Source organism: Capricornis sumatraensis, chromosome 2 (genome assembly GCF_032405125.1).
Source record: "Capricornis sumatraensis isolate serow.1 chromosome 2, serow.2, whole genome shotgun sequence".
Lineage (NCBI taxonomy): Eukaryota > Metazoa > Chordata > Mammalia > Artiodactyla > Bovidae > Capricornis > Capricornis sumatraensis.
Window position 1 is genome coordinate 81,802,501 of NC_091070.1, and position 22,280 is coordinate 81,824,780.

The 22,280-nt window shown below is 50.5% G+C and overlaps 1 protein-coding gene across 1 annotated transcript in view; it reads left to right on the plus strand.

Annotated features, from left to right (window-relative positions):
- Positions 1–10,220, plus strand: part of GRAMD2A (GRAM domain containing 2A) — a 31,163-nt gene extending 20,943 nt beyond the window's left edge. The window contains 12 exon segments of the mRNA XM_068993429.1: positions 3,704–3,787; positions 4,647–4,704; positions 5,060–5,135; positions 6,198–6,301; positions 6,904–7,002; positions 7,110–7,181; positions 7,707–7,769; positions 8,746–8,894; positions 9,026–9,069; positions 9,072–9,110; positions 9,113–9,224; positions 10,112–10,220. Coding sequence (XP_068849530.1) covers positions 3,704–3,787; positions 4,647–4,704; positions 5,060–5,135; positions 6,198–6,301; positions 6,904–7,002; positions 7,110–7,181; positions 7,707–7,769; positions 8,746–8,894; positions 9,026–9,069; positions 9,072–9,110; positions 9,113–9,224; positions 10,112–10,220 — 1,009 coding nt within the window.
- Positions 10,221–22,280: the final 12,060 nt, after the last annotated feature.

Sequence of the window (22,280 nt, forward strand, 5' to 3'; positions counted from 1 at the left end):
TCAACAGCATTATCAGGATGACCAGGAGGAGCTGGTTTTAACTGATGGATATGAAGGAAGGCTTTTGACCACCATGATCATCACATGAAAAGAGGTTACTTTTAGTTTAAACATATTTGAGATGTTTTCCCCTGTTTTCTTTCTGTTCTTTTCTTTTTTAAAAAACATATTGGCAGCACTATAGTAAATGTTGGTCCACTGTAAGCACGTGGCATCTTAGCTCTGTGACCAGGGATGGAGTCCATGCGCCCTGCATCAGGAGCGTGGTCTTAACCCGTGAACCACGAGGGACGTCCCTCTTTCCATTCCTATTTTCCTCATGGAGATGCTATGGGAATCACAGCAGCCTTCTTTTGTTATTCTCATGGCCCTTCTATCCTCCAGCTTCTGTTCTTGATCTCGCTTACACTGCCTACACATGTCACAAATGTGAGCTGCACACTGGTGTTGCCCTAGGCTCAGAGACTGCGGTGATGGTGGAAGTGTCCTGGAGCGCCTGGAGATGGGCAGTTAGAGCTCACCCACAGGTGTCTGAGAGGAGCCCGAGGTTCGGGGCAGTGAGAGCCTGCAGCAGGGCTCATCATTAAGCTGGGGAAGGGCCTAAGGCAGGCGCCCCTTCCTGAGGTCTTTGAACCTAAGGATGAGTTAGTTAGGTTTAGAATCCACGCAAAGTCTTGATTATCCATGCAGGGTTAGGTGAGGAAGCCAAGCAGGATCGCAGTCCCACCCAGCTGGTGAGGCTCAGCTTCCTTTTCTCTGGGAATCCAGCTGTAACTTTGACTCTGTGTGTCATCTGAGCTCCTGCAGCCCTGGCAACTTGAATCACACTTTCTAGTATCTGAGTGACAGGCTTCCTGCCTCTGAAACCATGGCCCAGCTCCTCCTCCTTCCTCTTGGGGTCCTGTTTTATCTTTGGTTGTCTGGACAGGAATGTGTTCCTTAGAGTGGAGCCTACATCTTTCTTCTCTTCTCTGGAGGCCCACAGGGTTCCTGGGCTGTAGGATTCAAGCTTGTGAAGGCTTGTTCGACTTGTGCACACTTGCCTCGGGGACCTTTCCTATCGAAGCACTCAAAGAAAGGGCTGGAATCTGCCACACAAAAATTAAACTCAAATATAGGAGCAATACCACAGACAGAACTAAAAGGCAAATAGGGGAAATATTTGCAAAAATGATAAACTAAGAATGAATCTTCTCAACAAAGAAGGTAGACACAAATCAATAAGAAAGACATGAAGATACTTATAGACACTTCACAGATGAAATCCCAGAGGTTAAAATGTATTTGGCAAAAGATATTGAACGTATCAGTAAGCAGAAATAGAAATGAAAACAATATATGTTCATTTATCAATTTTGCAAGGTAAGAAAAAGATCATAGCCAGTGTAGGGCCTGGATGTAGGGCAGTGGGCACCCTCATGTAGTGCTGAAAGCCGTGCTCACCATCAGTATAGCGTCTGGAAAGCATTTTGGAATTGGGTCTAAAAGATCCTAAGAGATGCTCATTCTCTATCCACTAATTTTACTTCTGAGAATCTATCCAAGGAACAAATAGTGACATGGGGAATGTCTCATGAAATCATGTTAAGCAACAAAACCAGGGCATACAAGTTATGTGATATATAATCCCCCTTACACAAATTATATATTTATGAATAAATATTTTCTTTGTGTGACTTGGGGGAGAAGTTTTTTTATTTTTGGCCCTGCCCTGTAGTGTGTAGGATCTTAGTTCTCCCTCCAAAGTGAAAGTGCATCTTAGTTCCCTGACCAGGGATGGAGCCCATGTGCCTTGCATCGGGAGCGTGGTCTTAACTCGTGAACCACCAGGGACGTCCCTCTTTCCATTCCTATTTTCTTCGTGGAGATGCTATGGGAATCACAGCAGCCACTTAACCACTGGACCACCAGGGAATTCCTGGGAATGTCTTTCTTATGGGTGATTTTTAAGAGCTGTTTTTATTTATGTATTTTTGGCTGTGTCGGGTCTCAGTTGTGGCATTTGTGATCTTTCACTGTGGCACGCAGACTTAGTTTCCCTTCTGCATGTGGGATCTTAGTTCCCTGACCAGGGATCCAACTGGTATCCCTTGCATTGGAAGGCAGATTCTTAACCACTGGACCACCAGGAAAGTCCATTATGCATGATTTTTGATCATCATACTTTACATATATTTTCTATAATAAGCTTTAAAAGCTGAAGGTTTTGGGGGGAGTCTCTGTGAAATGTATAGTCATGGACCCAAATAAATCCGGAAGTTAGCTCTAGGACCACACATGCGTGCTCAGTCGTGTCCGACTCTTCCCGACCCCATGGGGTGTAGCCCACCAGGATCCTCTGTCCATGGGATTTTCCAGACAAGAATACTGGAATGGGTTGCCGTTTCCTCTTCCAGGGGGTCTTCCCAATCCAGGGATGAACCCATGTCTCCTGAGTCTCCTGTACTGTGGGCAGATTCTTTACTGCTGAGCCACCTAGGAAGCCCTAGCTTTAGGAGTCAAGGGGTCAAATCACTAGCACAAGCTGTCACTTTGCAAGGTTAGGAAATACATGATATGTGCACCAAAATTCTCCATAAGGTTGAGAACAGAGGTTGCCAGCCCACGTGGTTGGGCCCCTTTGGTGGGTGAGATCATCTCGTTCCTTGCCGTGTGACCTCGGTACAGCCTGCCCCTTGGCGGGTCTCTCAGTTTTCTGTCTCTACAAGGGCAGGGTAGGAGGGGGCCAGGTTAATAACCCTGAATGGTCTTGGCAGATCTCGGCTGAGGCGATAACTCTGTTCTGGAAGAGAACTTTGACATTATCTGGTTACACCGCTGAGAGGGATGGAGTGCTGGGATCTGCAGGTTCCAGCTCCTTACCTGCTGAGAGACCAGTGCCCAAGACCCCGTTACCTATTCACGGCCACCACATTGCCCTGTCTTGGCCACCCTCTCTTCCCATCACCCCTGGGCTCACTCAGCTAGTTTGGCTGCTCAGGCTTGATTGATTCCTAGTCTTTCTGCTCTGGAGGAGCAGGAAAGGGTGAACCCTAGGCTCTGGAGCTGTTTATTGGAGGCATGAACTGAAAAGCCTTTGGGGAGCCCCACCTGCCTGGGGAGAGGTATCTCCCCCCTGCCGGGTCCTCTCTATGGGACATTTTTGAGATGGTTTGACTCTCAGGGCTGAGCTACCCTGACGGTGCGAAGGTGTCAAGGCCACTTCCTGGTGTGCGGAAGCCCCACCCCCTCAGCCCACACTCACCTGTGGGCTGATGGTCACACACACACCTGTGCCGCATCAGCTGCTCAGCCTTGATAAGGCCTCCAGTGCTCAGAGTCCTTTCCCAGACGTTTATGGTAATACTGTCTGGGCGTTCTGAAACTTTTGCTTTCAGGCGTGAGCAAGTCTCAGGGGCCTCCCTCCCAGCTGCCTTCTTAAGAGTGGGGCTGGCAGCTCCGTTGGGGGCTGATTCTCCTTCCGACCCAGGCATAAACTGGACTTCAGGCTTCCAGGAAGGCCGGTGAGCAAGGCTCCTCTCTCAGCCGCCCTGAACCCCTGCCTGGGGTGCCACCTCCAGACTGTGACATCTCTAGCCTCCCCTGGAATAGCAGGGCCGGTGTTGGGTGCGGGGCAGAGGCAGCCACCCTGGGCTGGTGGAGCTGGCCAGGAAGGGTGTCCCTAGAGGCCCTGCCTTCCTGATGAGGGCCTGTTTCTCCTCAGCAACCAACAGATGCATGGGAAGACGGCTTCTCTGAAGAAGAGCATGGAGAAGCTAGGCGGGGTCCAGAGAGCCCAAGACACCAGGTGAGGCCCATTTCCCAGTCAGATATACGTCTGATTGGAGGTGGGCAGCCCTTGGGAGGTGACCTGTAAGAAAGGGGGCCTCAAGGCTGCATCATGAGGTCAGTTTGGGCACAGGCTGCCTGGGGCCTCTTCCTCCCACTCCCAGGCCTAGCCCAGGGCGCTGGGACCTAGCAGAGTCTAGGCTTCTCGGGTTACCATCCTCCTCTCTGCCCACCTGTCCTCAGGCCAACCTGGACAGGGCAAAGGTTTGTGTTTCAGCAAACCACCCTCCACCCCACCTCTGCCAGCTTTGGTAGCCTCCGTCAGGTCAGGCTAGTCTGCCCAGCTTCCCACTGCAGAGCTGCAGGCCCAGGGAGGAGGCTGTGAGGAGGGCAGTCCTGCCTCCTCCATCGTGGCCCATGGCCAGGCCCCAGAGCTGTGAATCTGATGCCTCCACCCCACCCGCTCCCCATACTAGGCCCCATCCCTGGCCTCCTGCTCGTTCATCCTGGGCCTGCTCCTCAGCTTCTTCCTTGGGCAGAGAAACGGGAGGGGGTTTTTGACCCCAGGGGTGGTCGGCTCTAAGCATCTCTGGGAGCTGAGGCTCAGGTTGCCCGTACCTTCTGGGGCTGGGGGGTAGCTGCGCACAGCTGACCCCTCCTTGTAGCAGGAGTGTCCCTGCCCAGGGCGAGCTCTGTGCAGGCTGTGCTCACCACTTTGCTGTGGCCCCTGGAGACGAGCCCTGGTCTCCAATCTCTGCCCCAAGCTGGTGGCTTGAGGCCAGGGCAGCGCTGGCACCAAGGATGCATGGGGCGGAGGGGGAGGGGGCAGGGTGAGATTTGAGGTTCCTTGCCCCCGCAATGGCCTGTCTCCTTTGCAGCCTGTACTGGCCAGAAGGCTTGAAGGGTGAAGATGTAAAGAAGTGCAGCCGAGAAGGGGTAAGTGTGTGGAGGCCAACTTCTTACTACCTGCTGGGGGAGGGGGTCTTGGGCTGCCTGACTTTGGTGGCTGTTGACTCTGTGGCCACAGGAAACCTGGTGGATGTCCCCTCATGGGTGGGTGTTGTGTCCCCTTCCCATCATGGGCTGCCTGTTAAGACCCCAGGTCACCAGGAAACAAGCTGTGCTCAGAACTCAGCCCTCCTCATCCACTGGCTGCTCACCTGCTGCTTCACAGCTAAGACCCCATAGGCCCCCCCCATGCCCTGTGGCCTTATTTCCTGGTGGCTGGAGCAGGGCCTTCTGGTGGTATGATCTCCCAGGACTTCTCAGACCCAGCTCCTGTGTTTCGCAGATGCTACTGAGTAAATACAACCAGCAGTACCACAAGCTGTTTAAGGACATTCCCTTGGAGGAGGTGGTTCTCAAAGGTGAGCTGCCTCCCTGGGATGGTGGGACAGGCCATCCTGCAGTGCCCGAAGCCCAGGGCCTCTCCCCCCAGAACCTCCAGGCACAAGTTCAGCCATGGGAACTGGCTGCCCTTTGAAGGGGTTGGTCTTTTTTTCTTCAGAAGTCTGAGAAGATTGGGCTGATTTGAGACACGGAGTTGGATTGTGAAAATGTCCTTGAATGTCAGGGCTTCTAAATTTCATTTCTGTTCTGCTCTTACCGGTGACTGTTCTTCCCTGCTCAGACCTCTCAGGGAGTGTGTCGGAGCATTTGCACAATCAAGGCCCTCTCTCCAGGGAAGAGCAGGGCAAGAGGTTCTGCCTATGGGGGTGAACATGCAGGTTGGGGGACAGTGCAGAAACCTGGCAGATCTTTTGGGGCATGGGTAGAGGAAGAGGAAGGATCTAGCAGTCTGGAAGGGCGGGTAGAGTAGTTCAGTTCAGTTGCTCAGTCGTGTCCGACTCTTTGCGACCCCATGAACTGCAGCACACCAGGCCTCCCTGTCCATCACCAACTCCCCCAAACCCATGTCCATTGAGTTGGTGATGCCATCCAACCATCTCATCCTCCATCGTCCCCTTCTCCTCCTGCCCCCAATCCTTCCCAGCATGAGGGTCTTTTCAAATCAGTCAGCTCTTTGCATCAGGTGGCCAAAGTATTGGAGTTTCAGCATCAACATCAGTCCCTCCAATGAACACCCAGGACTGATCTCCTTTAGGATGGACTGGTTGGATCTCCCTGCAGTCCAAGGGACTCTCAAGAGTCTTCTCCAACACCACAGTTCAAAAGCATCAATTCTTCAGCGCTCAGCTTTCTTCACAGTCCAACTCTCACATCCATACATGACTACTAGGGGCGGTCAGGATTCTCAGGAAAGGATGCGAGGATGCTGAGGGAATTGGTGGTTGGGGCTTGGGATTGGGGAGGGGACTGAGGAGTTCAGTCCCCGAAGTTGGACTCGACTCCTCTGGGTGGGAGGACCCAGGCCCTGGGGCTCCTGGCTGGACCTTACTCACGGCAGCCTCATTCGTGTGACTTCCCAGTGTGCTCCTGTGCCCTCCAGAGGGACCTACTTCTCCAGGGCCGGCTCTACATCTCTCCCAACTGGCTCTGCTTCCATGCCAGCCTCTTTGGCAAGGATATCAAGGTATATCAAGATATAAGTGGTAAGGCCTCAGCCCAGGGAAGAGAAGTCCCTGCCCTGCGGGCACACCTCAAGTCAGACCTGTCCCTCTGCACTCTGGCACTTGGTGAGGCCTCTCACTGCGAGGCATTCTACCCGGTGTCAGGGCAGTAGCCCCACCCCATCCAAACAGGGCCCCGATTGAGACTCCACATCTGGCCTGAGCAGCCTGAAGAGTTCACTGCCGAGTTACTCTGGTTACGGGGTACCTCCTAAATGCCTTCACAAACCGAGTGGGATGTCACACTTTCGGGGCCATAAAGTGCCCAGGTGGTGGCTCAAGGAACTCTTACTGGAGTATGGGATTCAGCAGGGCAACCATCCTTGCCTCCTAGATGATGGAGTAAGAGCCTAGAGTGGAGTGTGCTGCCTTTGGGGTGGGAGATAACTGGAAGGGAGCCCACATGAGGCGGTGGGAGGTTCCGATACTCTCCTCCATGGGCCAGACTTGTCCATGGTGTTCATGCTTGGCTCACGCCAGGTGTGGCCGGGGCCCTAAGCAGGAAGCAGAGGGACTGTGTCCTTGGGGGTGAGTCCTGAGAGAAGCCTGCCTCTTCCCCCATCAGGTGGTCATTCCCGTAGTGTCTGTGCAAATGATCAAAAAGCACAAGATGGCACGGCTCCTCCCCAACGGCCTGGCCATCACCACCACCACCAGCCAGAAGGTCAGTAAGTTTCTGGGCCAGCGCTCCCAGCCCCAGGAGCCCACAGCTTGACCCTGGCACGCTCCCGTCTTTACGCACCTCGCCCCTTTCTGGTTTCTCTATTCCAGTATGTCTTTGTGTCCCTGCTCTCCCGGGACAGTGTATACGACATGCTGAGAAGGGTCTGCACCCACCTACAGGTATGGAGCCTAGGGCAGGGCAGGGGCCCGGGAGACTGCTCAGGCCTGGACTGAGGTCTTGGGACCTGGTTGTTGGGGGAGGTCGGCCCATCCCTTGGGCACAGGGAACCGGGGCAGAGAGAGGGGAGTAACGGGCTCAGGCTCAGTGAATCAGAGGCAGTCCGTGGACTGGGTGTCTGTGCTAGTGCGCTTGTCTCTCGGAGGCCATCGGGCCCCTGCGTGTCCCATGTGCAGCCCTCACTTGTGCTTCCTGGGTGCAGACAGACGGGCGCATGTGGCCGGTTCAGCTCCCTCTGGCCTGTGCTGAGGAAGGGGGAGGGCAGCAGTGTGGGAGAGTACAACCCTTTGGATTTGCCCTCTGCTTCAGGATTAACTAGGGATCCTCCCTGCAAACACTTTAGACTCCATCTGACCCAAAGGGCTCATTTGGAGGTGAAGCTCTCTTGGAGAGTGTTAGTACGTCCCCATGTCTGACTTTGGCTGTTCCATGATGGACTGGTAACTCCTTTTCCCTTCTGTCCCCAGCCTTCAAGCAAGAAGAGTCTGTGTGTAAGAGAATTTCCAGAGGAACCCGAATGCGAGTCTCTGGTGAGAACTAAGGCTGGGAGCAGAAGATGCTGGCCTGAGATTGCCTGTGGCTTTGAGACTTCAGGGCCTCCTGGTGGGGGGCCCACAGTGCAAAACTGGGGCACCAGGCTCAAGAGCCATTGGCATGCTGTGTCAGGGTGTCCCAAGACCCGCCATGCTCCATGCCATGCAGAGTCCTGGGCAGATTATGTTGACATTCTGAGCAGAACACATGCCCAGCCCCCAGAACATGGCCCAGGTTGGACCCCCACACCTTTGTAGGTACAGGGCCAGCAACCCATCCTCTTCCCTTTAGTGGAGTCAGAAGGCCTTCAAGGGGCTGGAGGTGTCCCTGAAATAGAGCTCTGAAGGCTATCATTCCAGAACACAGGCAGGCTCATTGTCAATTTGCAAGGTCCTGGCCCTTTCTTTTGCTCCTGGGATCCTGGGTAAGTAAAGTTTCTAAGGTAGGAGTTGGGGTGAAGGGGTAGCAATGACTCCAGGGTGTTTTGAAGCCTCTGTCTGTAACTATTAAGTGTTTAGCCAAGCATGTGATATGCGCAATGCCATGCAGGGGATGGAAGGCAATGTTCCCATTTTTATTGATGGGACCTTAAGTGCCCCTGCCAAGGGCAGTGATATAGTCAGAGCCCAGATTAGCAGGAAGCACGACTTATTCCATCTAAGATAGAGAGTGCGAACTCTCCTGGACTCAGCTGATCTGAGCATGCACCTGGGTTGCCTCATGTCCTGGTTCTACACTAGCAGTCTTCAAAGAGGCCGTCCCCTGGAAGAGTGGCTGATTGTAGCAAGGGAGCAGATGAGAAATGTGATTGCTGTGGCTGTGGTTTCCCTGCTTCTGGGTATTTGCTTTCATGCTCGCTAGGCATCCATACTGATAATATCCGGACAGGCTTTGATAAACCTAGTGTGGATCCTTAGGGCAAGTGAGATCTCAAAGGCCAAGGTGAGACAGTGTCTCCTGCCTTCTCTGCAGGAAGCCCTCATCCCCGAGATGAAGTGGAGGAAAGTGTGCCCCGCCTCCAGGTCCATGTCTCTCCCAGATAGCATCCCTTGTATCTCTCGGGCATCCATGGAATCCACGGACGGCTTCTTCCCCTCCAGGGAGCCTCTGGGGTCTGGTGAGTTCAGCGTGCTTGTCCACGGCACCTGTGTGCAAAAACAAGGTTTTCTGTCCTCCCACTTCTGTGCAAAGAGGTCATCACAGCTAGGAGGGTTTCTGAGGGCAGTTTCTTTCTTTCTGCAAATCATAATAGAAAGCCGAGAGCTCAAGTGGCTTCAGAGAACAGGGGTTGGGAGTGGGCTGGGGGCTTGTCTTCTGCCCCAGGGAGATGCCGAACGCTGTCCTATTGCAGAGATCTCCGACTGTGAGGAGGAGAAGCTGGAGGAGGGGCCCACGAGCAGCAGGGAGCTCAAGCTCTGGGATTACCCGCTCCTGAAGGTCTTCTTTGTGCTGTAGGTGACTGGAGAGTTGGAGGGTGGGGGGACAGACCTGACCCGATCTGCCTGGGTGTGTGGGTGTTTAAAGCCGGGGTCTTGGTGTGTTGGGAAGTCATTGTCCAGAGTGAGGGAGAAGGCTCGGAGTCAGCTGTAAGCTCCTGGGTGGTGGGGGTGGCCATGCAGCAGCCCCTTCTGGAGCAAGATAAAGTATCTCCGGTTTTCATTCTTTCAAACTTGTAATTTAGGGTTAAGGCTGTGGGGAAGGGGCAACATATGAAACTGTTGAAGAAAGAAAAAGTTGCAGAGGATTGGGGAGGGAGGGGTCTGGCAAAGTCTGAGAGGCCCGTCAGCTAGACCAGGGGAGGGCCATGGCCTTCCCACCGCCCACCACTGGGGTGTTTTCTGGGACACCAGGCTTGTCTGTCATTCAGCCTAAGAGCTATGAGAGCAGTGAGCTTGGTGGATGTTTTATGAACAGCCAGCCAGCCTCTGATTCCCTCGCCTTACCTTGGCACCTTCCTCTCGGTCTGCTGGCAGGGTTTTGACTGTCACCCTCAGGATTTGCCTGGGGGAAGGGCTACCACCTGAGGGGTAATCTTAGTGGCCTCATAGAGGGGGTGTGGGACCAAGGTGGCTGGTTAGAGGGAAGGTGGGCTCTGCTGAAGGACCCAGAACTCCTGTGGGGCTTCAGGGACACTTTCATGGGGACCAGTCTCAGGACCCCCTTGTGGCCTCTGGGAAGAAAGAGGCCCAGGTCTGAACGAAGCTGTAGGCAAAGGGTTCTTCAACTCCTCCAGTTGCAGGAACTAGCTTAGTCCCACTCCCATGTTTGGTTTGGTGATCCTGTAGAAATGCCCCCTTTCTAGAAGAGAGACTCACCTCCTCCCTACCCCTTTCTCCAGGATCTGCTTCTTGGTCATGTCTTCATCCTACCTGGCGTTCCGCATCTCCCAGCTAGAACAGCAGTTATGTTCCCTGAATTGGGGCGGCTCGGTCCCTGGGCACAGGTGATGCCCCTTCTCTTTCTCATGCTTCTGGGATTGAGGGTGAAGGACAGGAGCCAACACCCATGGCCAGGCTCCTTGCTAGTCTGGCTGGTCTTGGCCTTGCCCTTGAGCTGGTTTGTTGGCCCTCAGCGAGGTTGGGCAGGGTATGCAGGGTACACAGACCCCACCTTGACCCGCCCTCATGGGCGGACCCACTGACTTGTCTGTTTTCTAGGCCCTTTGTCTGACCTGTGTGCCATCTCTTCTGTGTGCAGGTAACAGCCACTTGGCCTTTGACCCCAGTCCTTCAAGAGGAATGCTCTGGGTGCTAAGGTGCCACCACCGAGGCCCTTGGTTTGTGCTGCTGCTGTGTTGAGACCGAGTCAGAAAGAAAATATTGCAGAATCCTTCTCCCCGCAGCTCCTCTCCCTCCTTAAATGAGTGGTCTGAAGTACCTGTTTACAAAACTCCTACAATTTTGGGACTGAGACAGAAAGCCAAGTTTCTGGAAATAGACCAGGAGTTCTGTACACTAAGCTTTAGCAGCCACTTATGTGAAAAAAAAATTTTTTTAACTTGCTCCTTGGAAACAGTTCTGACACATAGGTAGAACATTTGGGGTCACTGCAAGGGACAAAGGCCATGCTTTGATACCAAGCACATGGCCCACTCCAGTGGTGGGACAGCAGCCAGAGCCCAACTTGGCAGTGTGGGCTCCACTCTCTCCAGCATATTGTGCTCTCACTTGGACCCCCGAGAGTTCCTGTTCTGGGGCCCAAAGGGTTTCTCTGCAGGTGGCCAGGGGTCCATGCAGGGCAAACTGGAGGCAGTGAGGTGATTCTAGGATCTAGCCAGGGGCATGTTCATGATCTGTGCAGAGGCTCGGTTCTGGCCCCTCTTGAGGAGGTGGGCTCAATCTGGGAGCGCACGACTTGCAGCAGGGGAGAATGGCAGTGGCTGTGGAGAACAGAGGGCTGGCATTCTGTGTCCTCCGTTGCGGTTTCCTGGTGAGACAGGGGGAGCGGAGCTTTTTTGATCACTGTGGTCACAGACCAGGTACTCGATTTTCCCCTGGTGTGCTCAAACATTTCGAAGGTGCCCCATGTGGGAAGTGGGGAATGGAAAGGGTCGTGGCTTTCACTGGAGGTCTCCCTTTGTACTCCCTGCTTCACTGCCTGGATTCTGAGTGTGGCCAACGGCATTTTGATGGGCTTGATGGTGTTGGGCCACCAAGGGCCGAGCTCACTATGTCACCTGCAGGCCATGCAGGAGGGTCCTCCACGCCTTGGGCTCTGTTCTCCCATGAGTAAAATGGAGGTGTCCAAGGTGGGCCTGTGACTGCAGGGCCCAGGCCAAGGGGGTCTGTCTGATACCTGTGGAAGCAAGAGAGGTAGAAGACAGGAAGAAGGGACATGGTGGCTTTGCCTTAGAGACCCCTCCTCCTCTGACAATGTCTCCTCAATACTACAAACCTTCTGTGCCTTAAAACTCTCCTGGGACTCTGATCTGCTAAGACAGTGTCTTTGGAGGTGCTGGAAAGGCCTTAGTGAGGAGGGAAGGTCACTGGTGATGGGTGGGTGGGGTCAGAAATAGCCACTTTTTCCCTCGTCAGACACCTGAGAAGTTAACTGGTGGGGGTGGGGTGCGGGTATCCTGGTGGAAATTATTTATTGTGGAGCGTGACTGTCCTGTTTATGACAAACCCAAATGAAGACTGGAGGGACTGACAGGAGGTGATAACTTCCTAAACTCAGGCTGGAGGTCTCTCTATCCCAGGCTCTAGGATCGGGCTCAGAGCCTGGCCTTGGGGGATCCTTTCACTCAAGATGTATGTCTCAGGTAAAACTCATGGCTCCATTCTCCCTGCAGTGCCACGCTGGATGGATGCCCGTCCTATTTTAGGAACCAGCTCCCTGTTTTCAGGGAAATAATCTTATTTGCCCCAGCGCCTCCCCTCCCTGGTCCTTGCTGAAGGGCAGGGAGAACAGGTCCATTCTCTGAACCTTGCTAGGTTGAGCCAGAGGTCATGAGAGGTGCCAAGTCATGGGTGGCTATGCCAACATGATGGTGAACCTAGCCTCCAGTCTCCATGTCCTGGGCTCAGCGAGGGCAAAAGGCGTGCAGTAGGGTGGGTGGCTTTGGAAGCCCTCTTGGGGCCCAGAGCTCTGAGTGACTACAGTGGGCCTGTCCCTCTGGAGGGCCCTCTGTTTCTTTCTTCTGTTCCCCAGCCCGTTCCTTTGGCCAGGGTACCTTCTGTTGTGCTCATTTATAAACCATGTGTATTTATGCAGACCTGCTTGCATTGGCAGATGCTTCTCTAATTCCTTGAGAATTTGGTTCAACTATCCTTCAGTTGTTCCACTATGGCATTAAACTTTGAAAATATTTTAAAATAAAAATCTGATTTTTCTAATCCTGTGGTATGGAAAGTTCATTTTTAGGTTTTGATTACTCACTAAAGGTACTCTTACTGACATACTTGGCACCAAGGAGACTGACGGAGCCCAAGTCATTCCCAGAATCCCAAGTACTCTGCAGATCTCATGGGACTCTAGCTAAGCTGACTCATACGTCAGGCGTAAGGGATGGTTTGGATGGCCACAGCACGTAGCACAGCGTCCTGCCTTGGCTGGGTGGACACTGGGAATGCTTCCCCATTTCTGCTGGGCAACTCCAAAGCAAGGTCCGTGCTTCGAACAGTACTGTGCTCCTGACCCAGGAATTAAAAGTCAAACTCAGAGTGAGAAAACGCCTATGTCTTTTTCTGATATCAAGTCCAGATTTTGGAGGTTGAAGTCCCATTTGGGCGACTTCCCTGGTCTCCACTGGTTAAGAACCTGCTTACCAATGCAGAAGACACCAGTTTGATCTGTGGTCCAGGAAGATCCTACATGCCGCAGAGCTACTAAGCATAGAACCAGAACTTCTGAAGCCCAAGTGCGCTTAGGGCCTGTGCTTTGCAGCAAGAGATGCCACTGCAATGAGAAGCCTGCACACTGCAAGGAAGAGCAGCCCCCACTTGCAGCAACTAGAGAAAGCCCGTGTGTAGCAGTGAAGACCCAGCATGGCCAAAAAATAAATATTAAATTAAAAAATCCAAATTTGGGCCACATCACCTTTCTTTCTCCTTGGGAGGCGCCCCTCCAGTAGTGGTCTGTTCCTTCAGTACATGCTGAGCCAGATTCTGAGCTGGCGCTAGACTAGGTGCCAACGGCAGAGCAGTGACCAGTCAGGCAGTATCGCTGCGTCCCCGGTGGCACTTGCCTTCCACATGAACGTGAGTTCCAAGTAAACCGTGAACAAACAAGGTAATTGCACATTCTGACGGAAAGAGACTGATATGAGATACAGTAAAAAGGGAGATAGATTTTTAGATGAGTGGTCAAGAAATGTTCTCTGAGGTGAGATTTAAGTTGCTGCTTAAGGGATGCAGAGCCAGTCATGAAAAGAGCTGGGGAAAGGGTTGGTAACTGTGAAAGGTAGGAAAGAAGCCATGTGTCTCTGAGGAATAGAGACCATCGGCATGAATCTGGAATACGAGTCAGTGGGAGACTGACGTGAAAAGAGGTTGGAGAGGTCAACTCAGTGACAACAAAACAACTTATTTAAAAGTCGATAAGGACCTGAATAGACATTTCAACATCACTGTCACTAAGCTAAGTCACTTCAGTCGTGTCCAACTCTTGTGCGACCCCATAGACAGCAGCCCACCAGGCTCCCCCATCCCTGGGATTCTCCAGGCAAGAACACTGGAGTGGGTTGCCATTTCCTTCTCCAATGCATGAAAGTGAAAAGTGAAAGTGAAGTCACTCAGTCGTGTCCGACTCTTAGCAACCCCATGGACTGTAGCCCACCAGGCTCCTCCATCCATGGGATTTTCCAGGCAAGAGTACTGGAGGCACTAGGGAAAAGCAAATAAAAACCACAATTAGATACCACTTCATATCCATTAGGATGGCTACTAGCAACGAAAACAAAAGAATCCCTGAAAGCATTAGTGAGGATGTGGAGAAACTGGAACCCTTATGCACTATTGATAGGAGGGCGAAACGGTGCAGCCACTGTGGCAAACAGCATAGCAGTTCTTCAGAAAATTAAAAGCAGAATTACCCTCTGATCCAGAAATTCCATCTGTGTATATACCCACGAGAACTGAAAATATGAGCTTGAAGAGCTATCTGTACACCCATGTTCATAGCAGTGTTATTCACAATAAGCCAAAAGGTGGAAGCAGCCCAAGGGTCTATTGACAGGTGAATGGATGAACAAAATGTGGTACAGACATGCAATGCAGTATTAGTCAGCCTTCGAAAGGAAGAAACTTGACGTGCACTACAACACAGATGAACCCTGAGGACACTGTGCTTAGTGAAGTAAGTCAATCACAGAAAGACAAGTACTGTATGATTCTACTTGCATGCGGTACGTGTGGCAGTCCAGTTCACAGAAAACAGGAAGCAGAATGGTGGTTGCCAGGAGCTATGGGGAAGGGAAATGGGAGTTATTGTTTAACGTGTACAGAGTTTCAGTTATGCAAGATAAACAGAATTCTCGAGATGGTGATGACCGTTACACAACAATGTGAATGCAAAACTTAAAAATGATTAAGATGATAAATTTTACGTGTATTTTACCACACACACACACACAAAATAGGAGGTTGGAGAGGCAGGCAGAAAGGAATTGTGATTTTATACATTCATGGGTATGGCAGCTCAGGTCTGAAAATTTGGAGCTGGTAGAGTCAGTGGTTACTGAAGCCAAGGGCATTCTTTTGTTAGAGGAAGTAACCTGTGGATGTAATATGCAGAAAAATACGGCTGAATCTCTGTATGTGATCATACACCTCCTTTTCACTATTTCCAGGGAGTAGTCCATAGCATCATCACAGTTGCGGGCATATCATCTTATATTTTCTAAGTTGGGCTAGCTTTATAAGGGAGAAACAACTGCCTTACACTTGGACAGATGGAGGGAGATATACGTATATATATTAATATGTATATAGATTATTTTATGTGGGAACCTTAGTTTGCATCATGGGCTTTAGTCAGATCAGGGAGAATCGTGGAAGTAGGCAGGAGTTCTTGTGAACAAGACATTCAGGAGTGAGGAGGGCTCTGGGAAAACTGCATCCCACCAGAGATATCCTGGGACTAAGAAAGTGCCCTCACTCCCACTCCTAAGTGTCCAGCCAGCCAGCCCTGGCCCTCTCATCTGGTGGCCGTGACGTCAGGACTCCTATCGAGCTAGGTGAGGTCGTGACCCTGTGCTGCTCCTCTCTCTCAGGAGCTGGACCACAGACTCAGGGCATCCTAGAGTACCGAAGCTCACCTGTCAGCCACAGGCTGGGCCAAGTCAGCTCCCTAGGTGGATCTCGCCCTGAGGGTGCTGAGAGGCCACTGGGGGCCACTAGGTGGCAGCAAAGTCCAGCAGGAACTGGAACCAAGGCGCGAGGGACAGACTTCACTCTTCCCTCTCAAAGACCCCCCGCTGTCCCCAGGCCCTGACAGTGGCAGCAGGGAAGCTCTTCTCTCTCAAAGGGCCCCCTTGTCCCCAGGCCCTGACAGTGGCAGGAGGGAAGCTGGGCAGGCTCGTGGCCATGTTTCCCTGGCCCCCTCTGGTCCTTTCTTTCCTCTCCACTCTTCTTTCATACCTGGGGCAAAGGCCTGAGGTGACTGAGAGCAAAGCACTCCAGAGGGCTCTGCAGATCTGAAGTCAGGTCAGTGAGAAGGCACAAGTGGCCGGGGTGAAGAACAAGCGTAGGGTGTGTGTGTGTGGGGGGGGGGCCCAGGGGGCAAGTGGGGAACTCAGTGTCCCACAAGGGCCCAGAAACCCCCGGCTTTCCTCCTCTTCCCTTGTTGTCAGTAGTGTCTTCTCTTACTCAGGGTGCAGAATTATAGAAACCTTGTGCGATTTCCCTCTTTCTCCTGCTGCCTTCATTTAGAGAGAAGAGGCTGGACCCCAGAGCAGCGAGGATTCAAATTTAACGGTTACGTGGCTCCACAGGCTTTGCTCTCTGAAAGTGAGGGGGAGGGAGGCATTTAAGCCTCTGAAATGATAATCTAGAGAAACCCGAGTTCATCCTCCGTGAGCCTGACCTCCACAGAGCTGAGGAGCACCTGGCGCCCAGCAGGCCCTGCTGGCTGGCCCGCCTTCGCTTGGCAGGGCTCCTTGCCTTCCCGGAATGTGTTCCTTCTTGTTTGCCACTCCGTGCTTGGCCTCGAGCCAAACCTGGGCTGCTCAGAATACTGTGCCCCACTCACTTCTCTTGCAGGATCTGAGACAAGGCCCTTTTCCGCTTGGGGCAAGGCCAGGCCCTGGCTGCAGCCTCATCCTCCTGGTGCTGCCCTGTCTCGGGACATCAGCCTCTCCAATGGTCGAGGGCAGAAGGCAGTGGCACCCCGGCAGAGCAGAGTGGCATATTGACATCTTAGCCTTTTGGCAGCCTTCTAAATTGGGCCAGAGTGGGCAAAGTGCTACTCACAAGCTGTTCATTAACTTGTTAAATGCAGGAAGGTTGGCTTAGGCTCCGCTTTGGGAGAACGTGACACCCACTGCTCCTGGATTCACTCTGGCGTGAAGGCGTGTTAATTGGTGTAGGATTTCTGATGGAAGCTTTTCTTTGCTGTTAGTTATAAAAGCCAGGCTCGTCTGAATGCGTGCTCTTTCCAGGCTGTAGTTAGGTTTAAAAGATGTGTTAAGCACATTCTATGGACCCCTGGATGTATGCTTCTATAGATACTATGATTCTGTAATTTTCTGAGCAACAAAATGGGTACCAGGCCCCACACTGGGTGCTTTTTTATGCTCATCTGATTCTCACAAGAACCTCTCAATACAACAATATAGTTTTCACAACTTATGCTGTAGAAACGGAGCTCAACGGGACAGAAATACATACGGACCCCGTTGAAGAGTTTACTGAGGATAGCTATGGGACAGTGTGAGACATGTGAGGCCTGCTAAGTACAAAAGGGAGTGGTACAGACTGACTCAGTGGCAAGGGGTGTGCTGCCTGTGTGGGATTCAGAGGATGAGCAAGATTTGATCAGGGAGCTGTGGGGAGAATCCTCACAGGCCGTGCGTTTGGGGGGGCGGTTGGTAACGGCAGTACAAGGATGGTGGTGTGGAGGGTGGTGCTGATGACCGCTTAGGAGGAGAGTTCTGCTGAGGAGTGGATACTAAGTGTGCAAAACCTGTCAGCATCTAAATGCCAGGATGAGAAGGAAGGACCTGATTTTTTAGGCAATGAAGAGCTTACTGGGGCTACAGGAGTTTAGGAGTGATGGATAAATATGGTGGTTTGGGAATGCTGGTTGGGAAATGGAGCACAAGGTCAGAATAGTGAAAAGTCTGTCAGAATAGACCGTGGTTTCTCAACCTCAGCACTGCTGCCTTTTCGGGCGGCACAGTCCTTCGATGGTGGTGGTGGGGGTAATCCTGTGCCCATTGTAGGGTGTTTGGCCACATCCTTGACCCACCTGATGCCAGCAGCACTTCCCACTTCCTGCCCCTAGTTGTGACAACCAAAAACAACTCTAGACATTGCCAAATGTCCCTTGGGGGGCAAAGCGGCCCCCAATTGAGAGTCATTGGTCTAGAAGGCACGAGGTGAGGGCCTGAACCTCAGAATGTTGGCAGGTATTTTCATAACCAACTGCATCAATCTACTGACATTTAGAATAGCTGACAAAAGTAAAATGATTTCCTTGCCACAGGAAATTCATCATCAGTGCCAAAGAACTTAATGGCCTAAGGAAGCTTCAGAAGTAGATCATTCTGCATCTTAGAAACCTCTAGAGGATACACCAAAACTACACAAAATGTGCTCTAGACTCATTAGCAAGAAAGTGGCTGATCTCAGGATTTCTCTCTCTACCCCTCACCCTCAAGTCACATCTCACTCAACTCCACTTTGAATAAGGAATGCCCACCTTGCAGGAGAAGCAAGAGATGTGGGTTTGATCTCCGGGTTGGCAAGATTCCCTGGAGTAAGAAATGGCAACCCACTCCAGTATTCTTGCCTGGAAAATTCCACGAACCGAGGAGCATGACAGGCTACAGTCCACGGGGTCACAAAGAGTCGGACACAACTGACTGCACAATCTGTCCACAGGCAGAGAAGCTACTGATCTGTATTTTGCCAGGCTTGCATTCACCTTTTTAACATTTTTTACTTTGCCAATTGGTAGAGTGGATGGATAGAGCCTGGCCTGCAATGAAGAGCAATGATTTACTAAGATGTATCTCTGTCTAAAGAAGGAATCGGCAAAGATCAACCAAGACCATTGTAAGAACTCTGGCTTTTACTCTGAATGAAATGAGGCAAAGGAGTGAATAATAAGCTCTTATTATAGGGGCCTTAAAAGGATCACCACTGGCTGTGACGGGGGGAAAGGTGAGAGCAGGGAGGTCAGTTAGGAGACTGTGGGCCATCTCGTTAAGAGGACAGTGGCACTGATTCAGGTGGTAGAAGTAGAGAAGGTGGGAACAGGCAGAGTCTAGATATATTCTGACGGTAAAAACAGTTTTTACCGACAAATTAGAGACGGCGAATAAAAGAAACAGTCATAAAGGATACTCACGTTCTATGGTTTGAGAGGATGGACAGAATTGCCATCAACTGAGATGGAGAAGGCCATTAGTGGTGCAGTTTTTGGAAGATCAGAAATGTACTATTTAACATGTGAAGTCTGAGATGAGTTTTAGACAGTGAAGTAGGGGGGGTCAGGTGGGTAATAGATATATGGGTCTGGAGTTCAGGAGACAGGTCTGGGAGATATAAGTCTGGGAACTGTCACCATATGGATGGTATTTAACTGCAGGAGACTGGATGAGATCATCAGGGGACTGTGTCTGTGTACAGAGGAAAGTAGGGATGGCTGAGCCCTGGGGCACGCTGTCATCGAGAGATCAGGAAGAAGAGGAGGAACTAGTAAGGGAAACTGATGAGTGCCGGATAAAGCAGGAGGAAACCCAGAAGAGTTGGTTGTTCTGGAAGCTAATTACCATATGGCAAGCAGGGGACTGACAAATGCTGTTAATAAACCAAAATTTTCTTTTCTCGTGGCTCAGTGAAAGTCCTTTTTCATTGGAATGTAGCCCAGAAACTTCCAACCTGGACAACTCCAAGCAATTTAATGCTTAGGGGTTATTCTTTCAGTACAAAAATGGCCTGAGCCCCATTTCTAACCATTGTGGTCAGTCCTGAGACTCAATTTCTACAAGAATTTCCAGGATGCAGTCTGGTTGACTGATGTCTCCTGTTCCTTTAGCTTTTGCCCTTTTGCCCATGATGTGACTCTCCTCATCCTTCACTCCTCCAAATGATCTCCACCAAGAAAATCCAATGTACCCAACCTGCACGAAAGATTGAGAGTTAATGGAAGGCTATGGCACAAGACCAAAAACAACGTCAAATTCAGTGCACGTGACTGCTTATAAAACGTGACAGCCACGCTCTGTCTCAGGAAACTCCTCACCAGCCACGTCCTCCAGTAGCTCCTGCCTCCTGCCATGTTTCTGGCATGTATCCCATCTCAGTTCTTTTCATCAACCTCCCTCCACTTCTTTCCTAGGCCTCATTCTTTTTCTAGGGCATCCAATGAAAATTCAGATTTCTCTCCTCTTATTATTTGCAGTAACTGATCTCTCTTTGTATCCTCCTGGCCCACTTAGGCTAAACCCAGGGAGCTGACCTTTCTCAATCAAAGAGGTCCATCTAGGCATTTACCTCAAACGAAACAACAAACACTCTCTAGCAATAAATTAGGTGACACTCTTGAAGTCAGAGAGGCTGTATTCAGTTTTTGTTTTTAATAGCAATTTTCCCTTTTGGGTAAATAAAACAGAAAAAAAAAAAAAACACACTACCACTAACAAACCACACTGCAGTGTGCTAGGATGGTTAAGAGCAGAGGTTCTCGAGTTAGCACACCCACATTTAAACCTCATTAAGTTCACCTAGGCAACTGTCAGGCTTTAGTCTTTTCATCTCTAACAGCAGGATAACAGCAGTTTCTACCTTAGAGCTGTATGTGTTAGTTGCTCAGTTGTATCCGACTCTGCGACCCCATGGATTTAGCCCCCAGGCTCCTCTGTCCATGGAATTCTCCAGGCAAGAATACTGGAATGGGTTGCCATTTCCTCCTCCAGGGGATCTTCCCAACCCAGGGATCGAACCCAGGTCTGCTGCACTGCAGGCAGATTCTTTCCTGTCTGAGCCACCAGGGAAGCCCTTTAGAGCTTTATGGTTATTACTGATGTAAATATTCCATTTTAATAATGACCAAGCTTTATGGTTATCATTAAAATGGAATATTTACATCAAATCCTTTTAAGTCCTTGACACATACAAAGAGTTTAATGAATTTTAGTTATTATCTATTAAACTTTAAGAAGTAAACTTAAATAAGTATAAAACCCAATGTTGGTAGAGCTATACAGAATTAGATATAGGGATACATTTTTAATGGTACCGCACAGATTCTCCTTTGAGAACGCTCTGGATATCACCATGAAGGGATCATAAATTGCTCATATGCTCTGATGTCTCAGGTCCACTTTTGTATTCCTCAAAGAGGTAGTTTGCAATGAAAAAGTTACTTGTTAACAGTGCAGCCCTGTTATTCATAACAACACTGGAACTAACCAAAACACTTAATGAGGAAATGGTTAAGAAAATTAAGATCTACTAACTTGATGTTAACTCCAGGTTACCATTAAACATGAGTAGACACTGATTAAGGGAGGAAATCTGTAAAAAGCAGAATTAAAATACTGCTTATGCATGATTTACAACTATGTAAAATGTGAAAATCTCTAAAAAAAAAAAAAATCAGCAGATGCATCAGCACATTACATTTACATGCTGAGTTCCTTCTTTTCTGTCAAGTTGCTTAAGTTTGTCAAACTGTCCCCCCTACAATAGCTTGGTCTTATGCAAGCATGAAAAGCTATGTTGATTAACAAGGTATTTTGATTTCTGCTGCAATACCTCGGAAGGATGATGTGTTTTCTGATAAATTGCCTCTATTCAATATATTTGTACTTACTTAGTCCACAAACAACAACCACTGTCCAAGTGCCAGGCACTACACTAAGCAGCAGATATTCAATGGCGAGTAGACATGGTCCCTGGTCTCCAGGACTTCCAGTTTAGTGGCAAGAGATATACTGCCAAAAATTATATGGGATTTGAGCACACTAAAGGGTTCTGGATTCCAGGATGTTGTTAAGCAAGGGAAGCAAACTAGTCTGGCACACCCGGGAAGATCTCCCTGATGAAGATTACACAGGCGTTTTCCTGCTGAAGAGTATGGGAGAGTTGAGAGGGAGAGAACAGAAGTAGAAAGGCTTTAAGGGGCGAAAAGAATGTCATGCTGGAGGAACAAAAAGGTCTGCAGGGTTGGGGCACAGTACACGGGCAGGCTACAGTCCACAGTGTTGCAGAGTCTGCCAGGACTGAGCGACACACACACACACACACGAGGAAGAGGGGCCAGGACTGAGTGACACACACACACACACACACGAGGAAGAGGGGTCTCTAGGAAGGGGTCAGACTGTGTGGAGCTTTATTAAAGATATTGCCAGCATATGAAATGGACTGGGGGATGAACACGGGGATGTGTGAATACCAGAAGACTACTTAACAAACTATTGTGGCAGTCCAGATGAGACAGATGATGGCCGTCTGGATGAGAGCAGTGGCATTGTGAAATACGTGGATTTAAAGCATATTTAAAATGCAGAATAGACATGACAAGGAGACTGGTAGGTATGAAGTGTGTGAGGGATGGACAAGTCAAGGGTGACACCTAGATTTCTGGCTAGAATTGGGTGGTGCACTGGTAACCATTTCCTGAAGTAGGAAATACTGATAGAGCAGATTTGATGGAGAAAGAGGACTTGAGCTTTGGGATTTGGTGGGTTTGAGTTGCCTGTGAAATATGCAAGGGAGAATGTCTAGTTGGCTCTAAGTGGATATTCAGCTAGATGTTCGGGAGAGTTCAGGAGAGGAGGATAGAGTAGAGATGTGCCCAAATCTATCACTGGCCTTGGAAAAATATGGGAGAACCTA